General features: G+C 41.0%; 1 protein-coding gene across 1 annotated transcript in view; it reads left to right on the plus strand.

The window, feature by feature from the left end:
* The window catches only part of LOC124622272 (putative oxidoreductase GLYR1 homolog), a 262085-nt gene that overhangs the window by 23879 nt on the left and 215296 nt on the right, over nucleotides 1-22910 (plus strand). Inside the window, exons 3-5 of the mRNA XM_047147935.1 lie at nucleotides 13340-13425; nucleotides 13513-13642; nucleotides 21272-21367. Coding sequence (XP_047003891.1) covers nucleotides 13340-13425; nucleotides 13513-13642; nucleotides 21272-21367 — 312 coding nt within the window. The remainder of the gene's footprint in view (nucleotides 1-13339; nucleotides 13426-13512; nucleotides 13643-21271; nucleotides 21368-22910) is intronic.

Here is a 22910-nt window from a genome sequence, read left to right on the forward strand (position 1 = left end):
AACATATTACTTGCTGATAATGATTTTGCTATATGTGAGAAAATTAGTGGGACGCTCTCGTCATAAAAATAATCATAGTTCTCTTTGTGCTGATTGCAGACTTTGTCTTAGGCTCTTCAAATGAAATATGTCGTCATTCTGTGGACTGATATTTTGTTTTGGATCATGATGTGTCCAAGCTTCTTTTTTTTGTGCTAGATAAGGGAAACGTTTTATATATATATATATATATATATATATATATATATATATATATATATATATATATATATATATATATATATATATATATATTGAAAACTTCAAGCAGATCTGAACTCTTCTATTCTAGAAATCAGGTATCGACTGTCAAGGTGTGCTGTTAAATACCTCAAGTCTTTCGCAATCTTCTGTTGGGCGTTGTGACTGCAATTCAGCTGTGCAGCAAGCTCACAAATTGTGATGTATTTATGTGCACAAATGAACTTGTACACTTTATGATAATTCTTTTTAGTGTGTGTCAGGCTGAACATATTGAATGCTGGTTTCCCCTTCTGTTAATTTTTTACAGCTATGTACGTAACTCTTAAGTACGTAGTCTCCTCAGATAGCAAGATTTCAAAGGAATGTAAGTTTTGAGACACTTATGTGGAAGAAATGTTGTCCAGTGTTCCTTTCTTTCTTGTTATTTATATATGAAGACACATTCTCACATAGGATAATAATTTCTGTAGTGAGCAGCACTGGTGTCACTTTGTTGGCAGTATATGTTGACAGTTACACACTGAGATGACAAAACTTATTGGATACCTCCTAATACTGTATATTGGATACCTCCTAATACTGTATCAGACCTTCTTTTGCCAGGTGCAGTGCCGCAACTTCACATGGTATGGACTCGGCAAGTTGTTGGAACTCCCCTGCAGAAATGTTCAGCCGTACTGCCTCTATAGCCATCCATAATTGTGAAAGTCTTGCCAGTGCAGGATTTTGTGCATGAAATGATCTCTCAATTATGTCCCATAAATGTTTAATGGGACTCATGTTGGGTGATGTAGGTGGCCAAATCATTTGACCAAATTGACCAGAATATTTTTAAGACCAGTCATGAACAATTGTGTCCTGCTGATATGGCGCAATTTCATCCATACAAATTCAGTCATTGTTTGGGAACATGAAGTCCATGAATGGCTCCAAATGATCTCCAAGAACAAAATTATTTCCAGTCAGTGGTCGGATCATTTGGACCAAATGACTCAATTCAGTCTATGTAAACACTGCCCACATCATTATGGAACCATGACCAGCTTTCACAGTGCCTTGTTGATAACTTGGGTCCATATCTTTGTGGGGTCTGCACTGCACTCGAGTCCTACCGTCAGATCTTACCAACTAAAATAGGGACTCATCTGACCAGGCCACAGTTTTCTGGTTGTGTAGGGTCCAACCAGGATTGTCACGAAACCAGGAGAGGTGCTGGAGATGATGATCTGTTAGTAAAGGCACTTGTCAGTCACCTGCTGCCATTGCCCATTGAAGCCAAATTTGCTGCACTGTCCTAAAAGATATGTCCCACATCGATTTTGGCTGTTATTTCAACTAGTGTTGCTCGTCTGTTAGCATTGACAACTCTACACACACGCCGCTGCTCTCGGTCGTTAAGTGAAGGCTGTCAGCCACTGTGTTTTCCATGGTTAGAGGTGATACCTGAAATTCTATATTCTTGCCTCACTATTGACACTGTGCGCAACTACCATTCCACAGTCAAATTCTGGTAATTCTTGTCATGCGTCCATAATCTCATCAGGAATCATTTCACATGAATCACCTGAGTACGAATGACAGCTCCACCAATACACTCCCCTTTTAAACCTTGGGTACATGATACTATCACCAACTTTGTAAATATCGCTATACTGTGGCTTTTGTCACTTCAGTGTGTGCTATGGCCATCTCTGGTGCTGTGGGCAAATAGAGGTTGGTGCTTTTGTGTTTTGTTAGAGTGTATTGTTTCAGCATTTGCAGGGCATTTTTTGTGCTAAATGTATCAATGTAGTACATAACCATGGGAAGGCATTGATTTACCTTGTATGATGTGTTCTCAGAGAACTGATAGTTTCATGGTGAAATGTGATGGTCTTGTTATGAGAGTACTTCTGTAATTCACTACAGTTTGACATACAGGTGGTTTAACTCTGTGAAATAATGTCTTGTACATGAAGCATGATGTGGTTCACTTTTGTAAAATCAGGACTTTTTTTGCATCATAGTAACTTAGTAACTACTAAATAATGAAGTCAGCACACTAAAGTTGAACGTAAACTGTTTATTCAACACTGAAATTTATGACAGAGACATGCGTATGAGTTAACATCACTAAAACTCATACAGTGCTGACCTCTCGTGGCTTCAGCCGCCCCCTTTAAATAACATCGTAACAATACAATACATATAGAGTAATTCCATGATGTTACATACTTTCAGGAATGATTGAGAAGGGCATACATATCCGTTTGAGGTAAGAGACCACAGTCGGGAAAAGACTGAATCAAAAGTTTAAACGAAAACTGCTTTGATATCTCTGACAGTGGAATACATGTACTGGCACTGTTGTTGCTAAGATTGTGGGGTAGGCAACTTTCAGAGGTGGTAATATAGACCAGCACAAGAGTGAAAAGCCATCTGCTAAACATGAGCTCTAAAATGCATACCTTACAAGCTGTAAGCATTTGTTCATCTTTGATACAATGAAATACACGCTTATCTTGTTCAAGTGCCCATAGCTCTCATGGTATGTGTTTTAGGGCCCATGTTTATTAGATAATTTTTCTTTTCTTGTATTAGTCCATACTACTACCTCTGAAGTTGTCTACCCTACAATGTTAGCAACAACAGGACTAAAATATGTATTACACTGTCAGATATCAGAATGATTTTTTCCTATAACTCTTAGATTTGGTCATTGACAGACCAGGATTCTGCACCCCAAATTGGTACATTTACCCTTATCCATCATTTCTGAAATTTTTGTTATTGGATAGATAAAAATCTAATCACCAAGCGGCGGCAGAACACACATGTAAAAGACTGTTGTAATTGGCAAGCTTACGGATCCTGTGACTCCTTCAGGCAGAAGGGTTGAAGAGGAAGGAAAAAGGTTGAAGGAAAAGGACTGAAGAGGTCTAGGGAAAGGGATAGATTTCAGGAAAGTCGCCCTGAACCTCAAATCAGGGGGCAGACACTAATTTTGTCGTTAATTGATTGTTTTCGTAGCTACCTCTGAAAGTTTGTTACATCTTCATGAAATCACCCTGTAGATTTCGTTGTTGGAAACAGAAGTTTTATCATTGTGCAATTATTGAGGTTTAAGTTTGTAAAAATCAAGCACATTTTAATTCATAGAGCTTTTGGTTCCCCTCTGCACCTTCTCCTGTCCTTCCTCCACTTTGTCATTTGAGGCTCCTCCTTTTGTTCTTCCTCCCTGTGCGCTCCTGAATGCCAGCCCATGTGTAACAGGTGACTTACTAACACACAAATCTCAGCCACGGGTTGACAGGTAGGGTTGACACGAACCCCTGGTATGGGCCAGGCCCAGGGAGGGGTGATTGCGTGAGCGGCCACCTTCCCAAGATGGTCCCTCTGTCAGGTGTTTGGGAGATGTGACCTGAGGTGTGAACAGTCACGTCAGATGGGTGAGCCCCACTCTGAGGGGGCGCCCAGTTGGAAGGAGCGCGCCGTCGGAGACACTGGCAATCGTGGGGATTTTCACACAATGAACCAATCATCATCTTTGCAGTCCACGTCTATCAAATGTAAATGGAGTAAAGCTCTTGATTCAAAGACCCTCTCAGCTGCACCACAGTTCCTTGTGGTTTCATGTACTGAAGACTGTCAGTCCTTTGCAATGGTAAATCCATTTCTCATTCAGAAAGGTGTTTATGCAATTGCCGGCCCTGTGAAATCCTGCTCTCATTTACGCAGAGGCACTTTGCTTTTGGAGACTACCTCTGATTCCCAAGCACAACAAATGTTTGCCGCTTCACTTCTCTGTGGCTATCTTCTTCATATTGAGGCCCGTATAATTCTGAATTCTTCCTGTGGTATTATCTACACTAGGGTACTTGACGGTCTGACCGAGGCAGAAATCCAAACGTACTTCTCTAATCAGAGTGTAATTGCCATCCATCGGGTGACAAGAAAGGTAGATGCATCCTTAGTGCCAACACGCATTCTTTTTCTCACCTTTGATAGAGTGGTGCTTCCGTCAAAGACCAAAGTAGGCTATGAAGTTATCACAGTCCGATCGTACATTCTGAATCTGATTCGCTGCTACCAGTGTCATCGTTTCGACTACACTCGAATGTCTTGTCGACACTTGATCACAAGTGTAACCTGTGGCAGGGAGTGCATGGGGACGATTATACACCTCTCTTCTCCCTACTGTATCAACTGCAATAGTGACCATGCCGCCGCCTCTTGAGATGTATCTTGATGAGTGGACTGCCCCGGAGATCTGGGTAAAGGAAAAAGTGCCTTAACCAATCGCTTGTAAGTTATTGGCTAGTCACAAACCCAGCGTTGTACTGTCTGACACTTACAGTACTGTTCTTGCTACGTCTTTCTCCATGAAGGACGTGGCCACATGGACATGCAACCTCAAATTCAGCACTGAGGTTGTGAAATCACCCAGTGTCATGGTAGCATCTTCGTCTCCTCGTCCAGGTGTGCAACAAGCCACCAAACATTCACCTTTTGGGGCGAAGCCACCTGCTGCACAACCGGCAGGCTGGATAGGACAGAAAGAACACTCCCGCGACGACTTGCTATGTCCCTCCAGCCAACAAACATCTGAGGCTTTCTCTGCCAACTGGAAAGGCTCCAAGAAGTCAAATAAAGGCAACCGGTCTTCTGCTTCTCTGGCTCGGAGATCCTTTTGACGATGTCGTCACGTGAACCCTCGTCCAGCCGGCAACGCATGTCGCGTGTTGCCAACTGTTTTTCTGCCCTGGACTCCGCATATCGACAGAGGTAGGGTGACTACGCCTCTGTAGATTTCATGGAGCAGGATCCTCCAGCCTCTGGGACCTGTAGCAGTGGGTCTTTGAAGGCTGGCATTCAGCAGCTACTAAGTTGACACCTCTTCATTTTTATCTCTTCCCTTTTCCTCATTATGGCTCTTTGTCAATGGAACATTTGTGGCCTTAGATCAAACAAATAGGATTTACAGCTGCTCTTACAATCCCAACATGTCATTGTTCCCTGCCTCCAGAAAACAAAATTGCATCCTCACGACTGCTTTGAGCTCTTGCATTTCTTCCCAATCTGCTTTGACCCCCCCCTCCCCGAGGATGGCATTCCAACTCGTGGGAGAGTCATGCTACTCATATGGGATGATGTTCACAGTCAGCCCCCCCCCCCCCCCCTCTCTCTCTCTCTCTCTCTCTCTCTCTCTCTCTCTCTCTCTCTCTGGCTACCTCCTTTCAAGCCGTTGCAGTTCATTTTTCCTTCCTCACTTGAACTTTTCCCTGTTTACCGTTTATATTCCTCCATCATTTGATGTCAACAGACCAGACTTCCTCCAGCTTATTGGGCAGCTACCTCACACCTTACTGCTGCTCAGTGACTTTAATGTGCACCACCCCATTTTTGGTTCTCCCAGAACCTGTCTGGGAGGTGCCCTCTGACTTTCACAATCAGCCTCCTCTGCCATAAAGCAGGGCCACCCACATTCCTTTCAGACTCCATGCACAGCTATTCCCATTTGGACCTATCCTTCTGCACTGCCCAGCTTGCCCATCATCTTGATTGGTTTGTTCTCTCCGATGCATACTTGAGTGACCATTTCCCGTGTGCGATCCGTTTGTTGACTCCTCTTCCACCCACATGCACACACAAATGGCAGCTAACTAAGGCTGACTGGAGGCACTACTCCTCCCTGGCGACCTTCGACAAACATTTCCCCAATTGTGATGACCAGGTGAAATGTCTTACAAATGTTATCCTTACTGCCACAGAACATTCCATTCCTCGCACTTCCTCTTTACCACACTGTATCTTGGTCCCTTGGTGGACTGATATGTGTCGCAATACAATCTGCACATAGAGGAGTACTCTCCATGGTTTTAACAGTCACCCTATGATGGCAAACTGCATTCATTGTAAAAGGCTGCGTGCACAGTGTCGCTTCATTGTTCGGAATAGAAAAAAAAGCAATCTGGATTTCATTCACTAGTTCTTTTAACAGTTCCACTCCCTCTTCTGTCATGTGGGCTAACCTGTGACAGCTGTCTAGGACCAAGATCCATTTCCCAATTTCCGGCGTGACAGTAGCCGATAATGTCGTAGTGGAACCTATTGCTGTCTCTGACACCTTGGGCTGACATTTTTTGAACATTTTGAGCTCCTCCCACTATCAGCCTGCCCTCCTCCATCGGAAACGAGTGGAGGCGGCTCGGGCGATTTTGTTCTCTTCTCAAAATAGTGAGTGCTACAATGCTGCCTTTACTATGAGGGAGCTAGAGCATGTTCACAATTCATCCCAATCCTCCAACCCAGGGCCAGACGACACCCACATTCAGATGTTGCAGCACCTTTCTCCTGTGGGCAAGCACTTTCTGCTTCTTGTACAACCGCATCTGGGCTGAGGGCATGTTTCCCAGACACTGGTGTCAAGCCACTGTCATACCCATGCCTAAGCCAGGTAAGAACAAACACCTTCCTTCTAGCTACTGCCCCATTTCTCTCGCCAGCTGTTGTGTTTGCAAGATAATGGAGCATATGATTTGTGCCTGGCTGGTATGGTGGCTTGGGTCTCACAATTTACTACCCACTGCACATTATGAATTTTGAGCACACTGTTCTGCAGTTGACTGTCTCGTCACTCTATCCACCCATGTCATGAATGGTTTTCTGTGGAAATATTGGACTGTGGCTGTGTTTTTCGATTTGGATAAAGTCTAAGACACCTGCTGGAGGACTGGTATCTTCCATGTGCTCTAACGTGGGGTTTCCATGGCCACCTGCCCTGTTTCCTTCAGGAATTTTTAAAAGACCGAGTTTTCAAGGTAAGTGTGTGTTCTGCCTTGTTGGACACCTTTAACCCAAGAAAACGGTGTGCCTCAGGATTCCATCCTGAGCGTCATCCTCTTTGCTATCACCATCAACCCTATCATAGCCTGTCTCCTGCCAGGCATGTCCCTTTTCATTGACGATTTTGCCATCTATTGCAGTTCAGAGATGTCTTGATCACCTTCACTCATGGAGCATCAACAGTGGTTTTCGTTTTTCCACGGACAAAAGCATATGTATGAATTTCTGTTGGTGCAATTGCTTTCTTCCACCATCTTTACATCTTGGGCCTGTTGCTCTTCCATTTGTCGAAACTACCAAAATTCCTCTGGCTCATGCTTGATTGGAAACTTCCTTGGTCATCTCACATGTCTTACCTGGCAGCCCGCTGCATGCAGTCCCTCAGTTTCCTACTTGTCCTCAGCGGTATTTCCTGTGGAGATCATACCACCCTCTTCTGTTTGTACCAGTCCTTTGTCCATTCAAAATTAGACTATGGATATTTTGTTTATGCATCTGCACGTTTGTCCCTGTTGTGCCACCATCGTGGCATCCGTTTGGCCACTGGTGCCTTTTACACTAGCCTGGTTGAGAGTCTGTACACAGAAGCTGCCGTACTGCCACTGTCCCACCGCTGTGACTTTCTGGTCAGCAGATTTGCATGCTGTTTGTCTGCCATGTGTAGCCACCCATCCTATGCCTCCTTCTTCGATGACTCCTTTGATCGCCAGTATGGGATGTGTCTGTCTTCCCTGTTACCTCCTGGGTTTTGCTTTCGGCTCTTGCTCAGGCTACCTGCCACGCTACCTGCCACTTTCCCGGTGGATGTGAACCCTTTACCACCTTGTCTTCATACGGCAATCCGTGTTCACCTTGGCCTTCATTCGCTTTCTAAGGATACTACTCCATCCTCGCTCTATCACTGCAAGTTTCACGACCTTCACACTGAAACTGAACTTTTTGTGTACACTGATGGCTCTCAGACTGAACATCGTGTTGGGTGTGCCTTCGTCATTGGCACCGAGGTTTTTTGGTATCGAGCTTCTGGAACACTCCTCAGTATTTACAGCAGAGCTGTTCGCCCTGTATCAGGCCACGGAGTACATCCAGCGACAAAGGCTTTCCAATTGTGTCATGTGCTCCATCTATTTCAGTGCCCTTCAAAGCCTTTTGTGTGCTGTTTACCGTCCATCCCTTAGCACAGCGGATCTTGATGGAACCACTGTGATATTTATGTGGATTCTTGGCCAGGTTGGTCTGACAGGAAACAAGACTGCTGATGCTACTGCAAAGGCTGCATTCCTTGTACCTCAGCCTGCTAGTTCTTACATGTTCTCCCCAGATATTTATGTTGCTGTCTGCAGCAGGTGGTATCCCTTTGGCATCACCACTGGTCCTCATTCATGGGAACAAGCTCTGGGTTATTAAGTGGCCTGGACGACCTCCTCTTGCCTTCTCACCATGAAGAGATCATTTTAGCTAGGTTGCACATTGGGCACTCTTTTTAACCATTGCCATTTGTTACGTGGTGCTCTCCCACCACTTTGTACTCACGCCGCTCTCCCAAGCCGATTTGTATAACTAACCTTTCACAGACTGGGCCACTGGTTCAGGCTCTTGCTTCATCCCACAGTATGGCCCCAGACCCTGATTCAATTCATGAGATGATGATCCAACATCTGAACGTTACTCAAAGTGTACAACTACTCAGTATCTTCAATTTTATGTGGCACAAAGGTGTCTTCCTTTTGCAGTCATAAGATAGTACCATCATCCCCATCCTTACGTCTGTTGACATCTACTGATAGATTAGCTTCACCAGCATGCTCTGCAAGCTGACTGAAAGGGTGGTTGTCCAAAGATATGCTGGGTTCCAAATCATGGACCCTTTGACCTCCTAGCAGTGTGGTTTCTGGAAGGGATGATCCCCAACTAATGATCTGATTTGGTTGGAAACAGCAATGTGACAGGCTTTTTTTTTAAATACCAACACATCATCGGTGTTTTTGACCTACTTAAGGCATGTGACACTGCTTGGCATCATCAAATTGTACTTAACCCCATACAACCCACCTGCCTGCTGGACTGGGGCTTTTGAGACTGCCTATCAATTTTTTATCCATAAGTTCTTATCCTACCAGTTGGTCCAGGTTAAAGTTGGTACTTCACTCACCTCTCCACAGGTCTAAGAGAACTGCGCCCCACAAGGCTACGTGTTTAATGTCACACCCAGGCCACTGGTCACCGCCTCGCTGAAGGTCCATGACTTTTGCATTTGGTACAGCTCCCACCCTGGCTGAGCACCAGCTCCAAGGTGCCACCTGAAATGTCTCCAGCTGGACCCTGTCTCATGCCTTCCATTTCTATTCTGCAAAAATGTGGGTCGTGCATATCAGTCTTTGTACAACAGTCCATTCTCTCCCAGAAATCTACTTGGGTTTCCAGCACTTACAAGTTGTTGCAAAGTCCCACATTTGGGCCGTGCCTTTAACAGAAAGCTGATTCGCGACTCCATATTCATCAACTAAAGACCAGCTGCATTTGGAAGTGAAATGCTCTCTGCTTTCTTGCTCATACCCCGTGGAGGGCAGATTGTGCTGCTACTCTGTATACTTACCAGGCTCTGGTCTTGTACTGACTGGACTATGGTTGCCAGTTTTGTGGCTTGGCAGCACCTTCAGCTTTGAATCTGTTAGATCCAGTCCATCACTGAAGCATTTGACTAGCACCTTGCGGACTAGCCCTGTAGACAGTCTCCTTGCAGAACCGGGAATCTTCTCTCTTGAGTTTTGATGGTACCAACTGTTGCTCACTTGCACAGTTACACTTAAACTATTTCTTCTTAATCCAACTTAACACATTCCTTCTGCATACAAGGACATTGACTCTCTTGGATGGAATCACGAGTAGGAATGTGCCTCGCAGGCCTCTACTTCCACCAAACCTCCTTAGAATGTAATCCCTGTATTTTCCCACACAACACCCGTTGTTTGGTAACCAGACCATGAATTAGGACCAATATATTTCATGGTCCTCAAGTTTCGATTGCCCTCATGACCTTTCAGTGTCTGTTCCTTGCGGTTCTCCGCAAATATCTGGGTGCTATTATCATTTACATGGGCAATTTCAAAGCAATGAACAGAACGAATTATGCTTTTACAACACCCACCAGTAAGGAACATCATTTATTGCCAGGAACACAGCATTTTTACTTCAGAGCTGATAGCAATTAACAGAGCCATCTTCCCTAACAAAATATCCAAAAGATCCGTTAAAAGAACAAGTAAGATCTCATGTAAGAGGAAGAGAAAAATTTATGTAAATACCAGGGTAAGTCAAGATCCAACATTAGCTGCATACTGCAAAAAATACTGTAATACTTTAATGACTTTCCTTAAAGCCAGTAGAATATCCAGAAGTATCCATGTTGTGCCAGAAATAAATAATGCAGATAATAAGGTTAAAACTATATGGGACATTGTCAAGCGGGAGATTTGACAGCCAGTAAGTGTGTACGATTCCATAACAATTAAACTAAATGCCAGTGTTGTGACTGACAATTCACAAGCTGGAGGTACTTTTAACAATAACTTTCCAGGCATAGCAACAAATATATGATTAACTGGTTTAGTTGGAAAAAGCAAGAGAATGTATTAAGTGTCATTCCACCAAACCTTAAGCAGCTAGAAGTAGCACCAACATCCTTCACCGAAATTGATATAATTCCAAAAATTCTAAAAAATAAAAGCTCTTGTGTGGTTGATATAATTTCAAACAGAATTCTGAAAAGTTAAGTAATGTCCTTAGTGATATATGCAGTGCATCACTGGAAGAGGGAATTTTTCTAGACAGGTAAAAATATGCAATTATTAAACCACTTCATAAGAAAAGTGACCTGACAGACTTAAACAATTATCGTCCAATTTCCTTACTGTCATCTTTTACCAAAATATTCGAGAAAGAGGTATACTCCAGATTAGCTGCACACTTATACGGAAACAATTTACGTAGCATAACACAGTTTGGATTCCAGAAATGTTGCTCAACTGAGAGTACTATTTATACATTCACGTAAAGAAGTTGTATGGAATTGGTAACTTCACACACAACTGGTTTGAATCATACTTGACAAATAAAATGCAAAAGGTTGTGATGAATAATTCAGACAATGTCATAATGGTAGACAGTTGTTCTGATGGGAGGGGGGAGGGGGTGGGATCACAAAGGGAGTCCCATAAGATTCAATTTTGGGTCCACTTAATGTTAAAACAACCAAAATTTGTACTTTTGGTAGACAATAATGGTGTTCCGATAAATCCCGTTAGAACGAAATTGAAAGAAAGCAATAGAAGAGTTCATTAATATTTCCAAAGAATTATTAAGTTGTTCTGTGAAAATTGACTCTCTCTAAATTTTGGAAAAAGCACACTACATTCAATTCGGTACAACAAAAAGTCTTGCCACAACAATTGATGTAGCATATGAGCAGGAGTCAGTAAGGAGGGCAGATGCTACAAATTTTTGGGCGTACATATTTATGAAAACTTGACATGGAAGAAGCATATTTCTGAGTTCCTCAAACAATAAAGTTCAACTACTTTTGCTCTTTGTGTAATTGCTAATCTTGAAAACAAATGTATCAACCTGCTGACAATTTGGCTTGTTTCCACTCAATGTTGTACAGAATAATTCTGTGGGGACTCATCCCTTAGAAAGAAAGCATTGATTGCACAAAAGCGAACAGTAAGAATCATATATGGTATTACCCACGGACATCATGTAGGTACCACTTGAAGGGGCTATGCATTTTAGCCCCGCTGCAACAATACGTATCTTTGCTAATGAAATTTTTCATAAAGAATTCATAACAATTTGAGAAGAACAGTTTGCACATACGTACCTCAACACTAGAGAAGGAAAAATGACCTTTATTATCCATTGTTAAAGCTGTCAGTGGCTCAGAGAGTAGTTCAGAGTGAAGTCATAAAAATTTTTGAACATTTTCCCAATAACATAATATGTCTGTCAGATACTGAAGCAAGTTTGAAATGTTCACAAGAAATGATTTTAAATTATTCCATTGAGGAAGTTGTACTTAAAAACAGGTAGCCAGCCCAAAAAAACCTTATTTTTAAGTGTAGCTGCATGAGTAGGAATAAAATGATAGTGTGTTCATTAATGTTAGCACTGATCTCATATACATATCGTGTAAACGGACTTGTTCCACATCATTTCATAAAAGAATCATTCAGATGATGTATGGAACATGTAATTAACTACCTAACTAACTAACTAACTGTCACCCCTGTGCCCCCTCCTATCTTCTTCCCCAAGTCTTTTTTGCTACACCTACATTCTCTCCCCCATATTTCCTCCCTCCTTTCCCCTTATCCTCTCCACTCCCCTGATAGTTAACCCCCATATAAAACCCTCTTCTCAACATCTAAACTCCTCGCACATAACATCTCCCTCTGCTCCATATCCTGCACTCTTCCCCTATACCCTGTAACACTCCACTGTATCTTCATATCCTCCGTGTCTTCTAAGTATCCACATCTCCTCCTCCATCCCTCCCGCCCCCATCCAGAGCATACCTCCCTCCCCAAGGTCCCTCTCCTGTGTAGTCATTTCATTCCCTCCCTTCCTATAACATATATGTCTTCCCTCCGCCCATGCATCCACCTTCCTTCCTTCCTGTGTCCCATGCATCCACCTTCCTTCCACCCTTCCATCCTTCCTCTGTCCCATGCGTCCAGCTTCCTTCCACCATTCCTTCCTTCCTCTGTCCCATGTGTCCATCTTCCTTCCTTCTTCCTTCCCTCCCTCCCTCCATAAAGGCATCCACATTGCTGTCTCCCACATCTTCTGTCTTCACCCACCTCTCCACCTATTTCCTTCCATTACCGTGTGTTTGCCCTCTTTATTCCTCTGTCCTTACCTGTCAGAAAACCTATTTACCTCTCTTTAGTGACCACTGGGTTGCCTCTCCCCCCTTCACCTCCTAACCGTTGGTGCCACATGTACACCCATCAAACACCTCTGTTCTTCTTTGGCCTCTTGCCCCCAACTCCCCACATGCTGCCAACCCTCCCCACCCCCACCCCCCTCCCTCCACGTACTCATAATGTATATCATTTCCATTTAAAATATTTTTTAAAGATTAATTGCAGAATTTCTAAATCAAATTCTGTCATAATTTAGAACATTTTTACTAACCCAGCAATATAAGATACCCATTTCTTAACACCATATTCTTGTTTTTGTCTTAATATTTTGCTTTAATTTTTTTCAGGTTTCTCATCCAACAAAGGATCTGAAACGACCATCGACGAAGAAGACTGCTCTACATTGCATATTCTTCTTTGGTACAAACAATTAGTTAGTATCCTCATTGAATAAATAGATGAAGTAACATAGCTGTTCACTATGTCGCTTGAGTTAATTTCGAAAGTTATCTTTTTGCAGTGCATGGATTGAAGAGACGAACATAAAACCATACTTTGAATTCAAGGATCAACTTGTGAAGTCCAATAAATCAGTAGCATTTAAAGATGCCATAAATGCAATAGAGGATTATATAAAGAATCAAGGAGAGGTAATATGATGGAAATGATTTTCGTAATATTTTTGTATTCTAATGGTGATTTTATTTATAAGTGTTAACTTTTTCATGGCAGTTTCTTCTCGGGTAGCAAATAATTTTAAATTTCTGTTGCTGAAGATTGTTTTTTTACCACATGCATTTGTAAACATGTGTGTTAGAAAAGGAGCTTTTTACACCTGTTGTAGCCCCCCCCCCCCCCCCCCCCCCCCCCACACACACACACACATACAAATTGTTATATTGTAAGTTGCCTTATAAATAATGACTTTTTTACACTAAATATACTGGAAGAAATAAAAATTTTCACTGTTGTAACAAAATATGCTGACATTACTTTAAATGGACAGACAGATAAAGAAAGTTGGTGAAAATTTCACTAGCATTATTAACTGACAACGTATTTGTTCTACTACTGGAGGTAATACAAATTACACATAGCATTATGTATATTCTGTGATACGTAGCAAAAAATAGTCTTTGCATATTTAGCAATTGCCAGTGACAACTCTGTATATTTTCATTAAAAGTACCTTACACTGACTGACTGCATATGTGTAAATGTCATAGAATTACCTTATTACATGATTATTATGGAGTATTGCCATTGGCATTTGCTAAAAAGCATTATATATAAGGCAGGTCACATAATTGATATGAAAAATCACGTACATATAAAACACCACTGTTGTTGTGGTCTTCAGTCCAGAAACTGGTTTGATGCAGCTCTCCACGCTACCATCTCCTGTGCAAGCTTCATCTCCGAGCAACTATCGCACCCTACATCCTTCTGAATCTGTTGAATGTCCTCATCTCTTGGTCTCTCTTTACGATTTTTACCCTCCACCCTGCCTTCAATACTAAATTGGTGATCACTTGATGCCTCAGAACATTTTCTACCAACTGATACCTTCTTCTGGTCAAGCTGTGCCACAAATTCCTCTTCTCTCCAATTATATTCAGTACCTCCTCATTAGTTACGTGATCTACCCATCTAAACTTCAGCATTCCTCTGTAGCACAACATTTCGAAAGCTTCTATTCTCTTCTTGTCCAAACTACTTATCATCCACGTTTCACTTCCATACATGGCTACACTCCATACAAATACTTTTAGAAACGAATTCCTGACACCTAAATCTATACTCGATGTTAACACATTTCTGTTCTTCAGAAACGCTTTCCTTGCCATTGTCAGTCTACATTTTATATCCTCTCTACTTCGAACATCATCAGTTATTTTGCTCCCCAAATAGCAAAACTCCTTTACTACTTTAAGTATCTCATTTTCTAATCTAATTCCCTCAGCATCACCCGATTTAATTCGACTACATTCCATTATCCTCATTTTGCTTTTGTTGGTGTTCATCTTATATCCTCCTTTCAAGACACTCTCCATTCCGTTCAACTGCTCTTCCAGGTCCTTTGCTGTCTCTGACAGAATTAAGGTGTCGTTGACAAACTGCAAAGTTTTTATTTCTTCTCCATGGATTTTAATTCCTGCTCCAATTTTTTCTTTTGTTTCCTTTACTGCTTGCTCAATATACAATTTGAATAACATTGGGGATAGGCTACAACCCTGTCTCACTCCCTTCCCAATCACTGCTTCCCTTTCATGCCCCTTGACTCTCGTAACTGCCATCTGGTTTCTGTACAAATTATAAATAGCCTTTCGCTCCCTGTATCTGCCACCTTCAGAATTTAAAAGAGAATATTCCAGTCAACACTATGTGTACTATAACTAAAGTGTTATAAGAAATATGTGTCTTTTGTAATACGTATGTCAGTGATGATGGGCAGTGCACAAAGCTAGTCCAGTAAAATAAACCAATATCTGCAAGCAGTTTATAACAAACAACTACCAGTATGATTTGTCACTACTTCTACAGGCTGCAGAGCACTGAATGTATACGCTTTCACTACTAGCCAGTTTCTTCCTGTTCCCTTCACAGATAGAGGGACTATCAATGTGATTTCAAATTTGCCCGGAGCACTAGTTACTCGAAGGAGTCTCACAGCTGTATTATTGTATGTGTTTGGGTTGAATATGTTGGTATATATACATTTTGAAAATAATAAGATGGACATGATAAACTTTGGTGTTTGTTTATAAATAAGTTGAGAATGGATTATTTGAATTCAAACCACAGTAATAGTATAGAGTATGTATAGATAAATTTGCAAAGTCCAGCAGGAGAATTTGATAAATAGTTGTTTCTCTGTTGTGATTTCAAAGTGGGTGTCGGCTTAATGCCACATTCATCAGAAGTCACACTACTGTCTGTACCCTGAAGACAGGTTCTGTCCATGCCATTGGCAATTGGGTTGAATTCACTAGCTGATCTGCTACATCAGTAGCTACAAAAGACTTCTAAGGATAGCAGATGGAAGGGAATGATGGAGTTTGATAAGCACATCAATGATACAAGAGTAAGATGTGTGGTGGTGGTTTTTTTTTTTTTAATTAACTTGTCCCAATAAACTTGGCAGTAAATCAGGCCATGACAATGCATTTTAAAAGACAATGCTGCTAAATTTACTGCTCAGCTCCAGAGACACTTAGGAGTTCTAGTCAAAGGCATAGTTATTGTTTTATAAAAGTTTGTACCCAGTTGTTGAAGGATTTACTTGGAAGGGTGAAGGACGTTTGAAAATAACAGCAGTTAACTTCTAGAAAGATGCATACAAAATAGAATCTAGCATCTGGTGAGGAGGAACAGCTGGTTAGTCTGTTTTGCGTTTTCGGAAGAGCTTTTACCATCAAGTGGCAAAACCTGCAGGAAGGAGAGGCTGGCTGAGTTCTGACTGTAATGTACAGTAAACTGTCTGCATACCAGAATGTGGTAAACCATTTCAAACCAAAGGCAATTACTCAAGAAAGTTCAGAAAACTAAATATGTTTTTATGGGAAAAAATTATAGCTTCTTTCTACATAATAATTAAAGATTGATACAGTAGCTAATTGCAAGAATAAACAGAAAATGAAACTGTGTACGCTGGTGTGATCTGTAGGACCTATGAACTTTAAATTCTACTTTCATAAGTGGAGTCATTAAATGTGAGCATCCACTGTCAGAAAAACATAAAATTTTATTAGTCCTAGAACAATAGAAACATAAAGCATCAAACCACTAATGGACAGTTTCCAGATTGATGTTAGGTAGCTATGTTTTGAGATGTTAAGTTTGTTTTGTTTGTATGTTGGCCAGATGCAGAAACAATGTAAAAACCAGATCCAATAACAAAGTAAGAGCTCTGTAGTTTTCCTGCTTTGCTTGACTGAAGGTATACTTACAGGAAATCAGTATGCCTGATGATTTCATTTTTGTTTTCAGTCATTTGAAAAGTGACAATCATATTTGTCAGGTGCTGTTAATAATGGTGTAAGATGTGATCTCAGTCTGTTAGCTGGTTTTGTCCAGAAAGGTTAATAGTTAATCAGCTAACTTCCCCATCCCCACCTTATATTTGGCAACTCACCTAGTAATCTTTGTTACATCCTGCAAGCCATGATTCCATCCAGATTACTTTTTAATAAACTTCCCAAAGTAGAGCATGAAATGATTGAGTCAAATGGTGAAGGTTTCAACACAAACTCAGTACATTACTGAGTCTATATTTCCTACACTCTTTCTGCATGCCCACTTGCTTGTTAGATTTGACCAAAGTTTGCATATTATCATTACAGTCCAAAACTGTTTCTGTTGTCTCCTTTCTGATCCCATTATATATTTAAATTTGTGAATGGCGAATGTATGGAGTGGGGGTACTCTTTTTTTTTCCTTCCCTAGCATTTTGTTCAATGTAACATTAAATAATACTAAAAAACAACATTGCACCACTATATACATGTTTGTATTTTCCATATGTACGTAGCACTTGTGTTTTTATGATTGAAATATCCAAAACTTTATACTAATGTTTGAATAACTGTATTAGTGGCAGATAGCTACTACAGCAATATGAAGTTGGTTCTAGATGACACAGTAGTGTATTAAGTGTCATTATTAACTTAACTGAGAAATGCAGAGTTGTGAAGATTGGTATCTGGATCTAAATACAAATAAATGTTTAGTAGGATATGTAAATAGAAGGAAAGATCAGATATGGTTTAACAGAGCAATTATTGATAATTCACCTGAATCATTTACAATAGTAATTTCTGTCCAGAGCAGGGGAAAGACACCACAAATGTAGAAGTGAGGAAGGAAGATGCCAGACACCAGTTTATTGGAATGGTTCTAAGTAGGTATGATAAGTACATGAAAAAGGTGGTTCCCTTATTGTGTGAAACCATAGTCACAAATATTCCAAGTGCCTATGTTCCAAAATGAGTTAATAAATATATTACATTATCTAGCAACAACAATATTAAGGAAAGGATATATAAGGAGACACTGAGTCACAGGCAGGCACCACAGAGACTGCTGTACATTCAAGCTTTTCGCCAAAGGCCTTCTTCTGGAGTAAAAAGCACAGAAGCATTCGCACAAGCACAAGATGCGTGCTCACACACATGACCACTGTCTCTGGCTATTGAGTCCAGACTGCGGATGCAACTGTGCCAGACAGGAAGAGCAATCTGGTGTGGATGGTGGGGGTAAGGAGGTGGTGGAGATTAAGGTTCAGTTGTGTCAGTCCTGGGTGAGAGTCTTGAGGGGAGTGCTCCTCTGTGGCCAGATGGTGGGTATGTGGGAGGTGGCTGGTGACTGGAAAGTGGCTGATGACTGGAAACAAAGTGTGGGAGATCCATTTCTGTACATGGTTGGGACGGTAATTTCACTCTGTGAAAGCCCTAGTGAGACTTCAGTTGATGATACGGAATGGGTGGCAGTTGTTGAAGTGGAGGAAAAAACCTTAGACCCACAGAAGTATCAATTCTTTCCAAGGCCGTGCCTTTGGCCTCACTACCAAAGTCAGTCAGCCAGGACTTCCGAAAGACATTCACTCCTTATTCCATTCTGTACAGTGGAATCACTTTGTCACCAACCCTACCAATTGGACTCAGCTCAAAACCGAAATTGAACCCTGCCTGCCTCACTACACTCCTCTATCCAACTGTGCCATCCTTTGTTAACATTGCAGAATTCCCCCCCCCTCTCTCTCTCTCTCTCTCTCTCTCTCTCTCTCTCTCTCACACACACACACACACACACACACACACACACACACACACACACACACACACACACACCTCTACCACTGCCCACATTCCTACCCAGTCACCCAAGGCACTCCTTTGTGAGCAGTTACTGTCCCTCCAGTGAGAAAATGTTGTCTCTCGTGGGCCAACACCTGCAGCCTGTTACCTGTAACCTGCCCTTCTGTACAAAACACAACAACTGCTTGCTCCAGCAATTTACCCCAATTCCTATTCCTGTACCACACAGCACCCTGCTCAACACTTTTCATGCCACATCTCTCTACACTAACATTCCCAATGACCATGGAATTGCCACTACTGAACACTACCTTTCCCAATCCCCAACTGACTCCATTCCTGCAACCTCCTTCATGGCCACCATGACTGACTGTACCCTCATCCACAGTTACTTCTCCTTTTGAAGGCATCACCTACAAACAGATCTGTGGTAAAGCAGTGGAAATCTGCATTGCACCATCCAGTGCCAACCTATTTATTGGTCTTCTAGAGGAATCCTTCCTAACCAACAAGAATACTTAACTCCTCACTTGGTTCAGATTCACTGATGGTTCTTTGTGATCTGGACTGTGGGTGAGGAAACCCTATCCACATTCTGCAAGAACCTCAACATCTTCTCCCCAATTTGCTTCACTTGGTCCTCCTCAACTCAACAAGGCACCTTCCTCAATGTCTACATTCACCTCAAGGATGGCTAATCAGTACTTTCATGCATATCAAACATACCAACCACCAGAAATACCTTCACTTCAACTGAAATGAGGAATAACCTACCCACTATCCTTAACACCCTTCCTATAGTGGTCCTGCCATCTGCTGAACCTAAGTAGCATCCTTGTCCATCCCTACTCCATCTCTGCTCCCAACCCTTTGCCTCGGGGCTCATACCCCTGCAATAGACCTAGATGCAAGACCTGTCCCATACATCCTCACACCTCTAGTCACAGGCATGTTGTCCTATCCCATCAAAGACAGGGCTATCTGTGAAACTATCATTTGATCTACAAACTAAGCTGCAATCACTGTGCTACTTCCTGTGTGAGCATGACAACTAACAGCTCTCTCTCCACATGAATTGCTACTGACAGACTGTGGCCGAGAAACAGGTGGACCACACAGATGCTCATGCGGCCCAATACAGTGTGCTTCATTCACTTCAATGACTGCTTGACGGCCTGTGCTATATGGGTCCTTCCTGTGAAAATCAGCTTGGTGCTTTTCCGATTTACCCAGACAGGAACTTTACCTGCAATATGTCCTACATTCTTGCGCGCACCCGCGCGCACACACACACACACACACACACACACACACACACACACACACACACACACACAGAGTCTCAATCTTTGTTAGTCCCTGTCCTTCTCCTAACTATTCCCTTCCCTGCTCCCACTCCCACATGAAGTCTTTTATTCTGCCAGCACACTTGCTAAGGCCCCCCCCTTTCTCTCTCTCTCTCTCTCTCTCTCTCTCTCTCTCTCTCTCTGTGTCTATCTCGCCCCTCACCCATGCGTCCTTACCCCACCATTCACGCCAGAGTGCTGCTCTCATCAGGTACAGTTGCTGTCCACTGTCCAGCTCAGTGTTTTTTTTTTTTTTTTGTGTGTGTGTGTGTGTGTGTGTGTGTGTGTGTGTGTGTTTTGGATTTTATTTGGAAAGTTATTGGAAATCAGTACTGATGTCAATAATCTTGAGGTTCTTCTTTGAAATTACAAGTGGTTCACCTCAATGGATATTTAATTAATATTTATAAAAGATGTACCATTTGTACATACATTTACATACTATTTTAAGGTAACAGCTACGGTCTCTTCAAACCATACATTTGGCTTCAGATTGGGCAAAGACAGCCACCACTTTCTAGTAATTACCTTACAGGCATCGGCCTGGCAAAGAAATTTCTCAAAAAATAGTTCAAAGCTAACTGCTGTTAACAATGACAAAACATAAAGTAAAATTTTTAAGAAAAGTTGATGTGCGTGATAAACTAATGTTTTTTTCCACATTTAATGAGTCAGTTTGGATCTACTGATTTATTGAATAGAAATAAACATGACAGACATTTTAGAACAGCGAGGTTATCAGCCTATGTAAACAGTCCATAAATGAATAACAGAACCAAGAATGGGCCCAACATCATTATAGATGTTAATCTTATCCCATGTGAATATAACTATCGGACATTAGTTTAAAATGTAATATGTTACAAAAAAATTTTAAAATGTAATATGTTATAAAAATTGTGTTGAGTGTTTGTTGATTTACAAGGTTGAGATTAAAAAAATTAATGACTTTATAACCATGAAGTATATTATGAACTGCAAAATTCATTAGTGTGTGCACTGTTAATCTTGTGTGTTCAGACAGTATTGCTTTATTGTAGAATCTGTGTTTTAAAAATACTAGTGGTTCGGTTCCTTGCCTATTATTTATGCTTTTATTTGTCATACTTTTTCACAGAAATACAATGACCTTATGGACCCAGATGCGGAGTTCAATAGGTTAAGGGAATCTGTAGCAGCCAAGAAGGATGCAAAATCTAAGGCATTAAAAAAGGTGTGTGTGTGTTTCTCTTCTCTCCCCCCTCCACTCCCCCTTTCTGTTAATTTCTCAACCATTTCTGTAGTCAGTATAAGTATGACAACTGGTTGAATTTTTATATTGATTTGCTACCTATAGCAACTTAATTCCAGGTTTTAAAATTATGTTGACAGTTTCTATATTTTAAGAAAGCTCAGGGCACAATTAATGGCTTGTAACACAGTATCGCATATTAAAATTACCAGTAAATGTTACTGATAATCAGTGATGTATTCTTAGTATAAGAAATATTAAATTTAAGACAAAGGCAGTATGAAGCAGTTAAAACTTTGAAAGTTTTTAAGAGCCTATTTGGAATGGAAACTAAAACATAATACATGAAACATGAGGTTTCAGAGTTCTTTGTAGGAACAGAACAAATTCAGAATTATAGAAAATCTTGATACAGTAGAAGGAAGAACAAATGTATGTGTGGTAGGGAATAATAGTCTCCTGCCCTGAATGGTGTCATTGAATGCAATATATCCTTGCCTTCATTATTATTTGAAACCAGTCACACTTCAGCTATCTTTGATTTAGTATGGACTTCCAACCTTATAATAGTTTGGAACTTATACATGTGCAAAAGTATTGGGAGATGCAAGTCACATCTGGATTATGAATACATAAATGATTGGCAGCTGATACGGTAAACCACGAGACTGGTTTTCATTTGGATATCATTATAAATTAATGTTTATGTCAAAAGTCTTGAAGTTATTCTTTGAAATAAAATACTGTTGTGTCACTGTAGTGGATTGTCTAACGACATTAAGAAAATATTAACCATTTTGGCAGAAATTGAATATTAAATCTTGATAACACAAATTTGATGTTACAATTGGAATGAATGCCCGACTCGTCTCAGTAACACTATAGACAGATCTGTGATAAGAAGTACATACATGCTAACTGTTTTAGACATTATTTTTCCTGACCCACTGACCATTACAGTGAGGTACAACATATCATAACAATTAAAATTCTCACAGAAACAGATGCACAGTATCTTGCCGGATCTGTGCTTCCTTGTACAAATGTACCTCTCAAACAGATTGCTTCACACAGTTTATTTGAAGTCACTGCCATTGGTGCCAGATGTCACAATATTAATTGACACACTTTGTAACATACAATGTGTGTACTTTCATCTCCTGATGACCTTAAGGCTTACTCCTTCCCACTTTTGTGAGACTATATCTTGGACCAGTCACTTTAATGAAACAGAAAACAAACCACAGAATATGTTGTTTGGGATAGCAACAAACTCTTTCTTGATGACTTCAAGAATGAGATAACAATTAGCGATTCTTGACTTTTATAATCTTATAAACCAGAATAAGATGAAATTAGCAGACAATCTTCCAAAGATATTTACTTTGAAAGTGAATGGGATATGTCCATAGTACACTGTTTATTTACAAAAGAAACTCGTACCCCGCCATATGGATAGAAAAATAAAGTGAATCTGTTGTCTATGAGGCATTAAAGTGTTCTTCTGTAAATAATATGATAATGG

Source organism: Schistocerca americana, chromosome 7, assembly GCF_021461395.2.
Source record: "Schistocerca americana isolate TAMUIC-IGC-003095 chromosome 7, iqSchAmer2.1, whole genome shotgun sequence".
Lineage (NCBI taxonomy): Eukaryota > Metazoa > Arthropoda > Insecta > Orthoptera > Acrididae > Schistocerca > Schistocerca americana.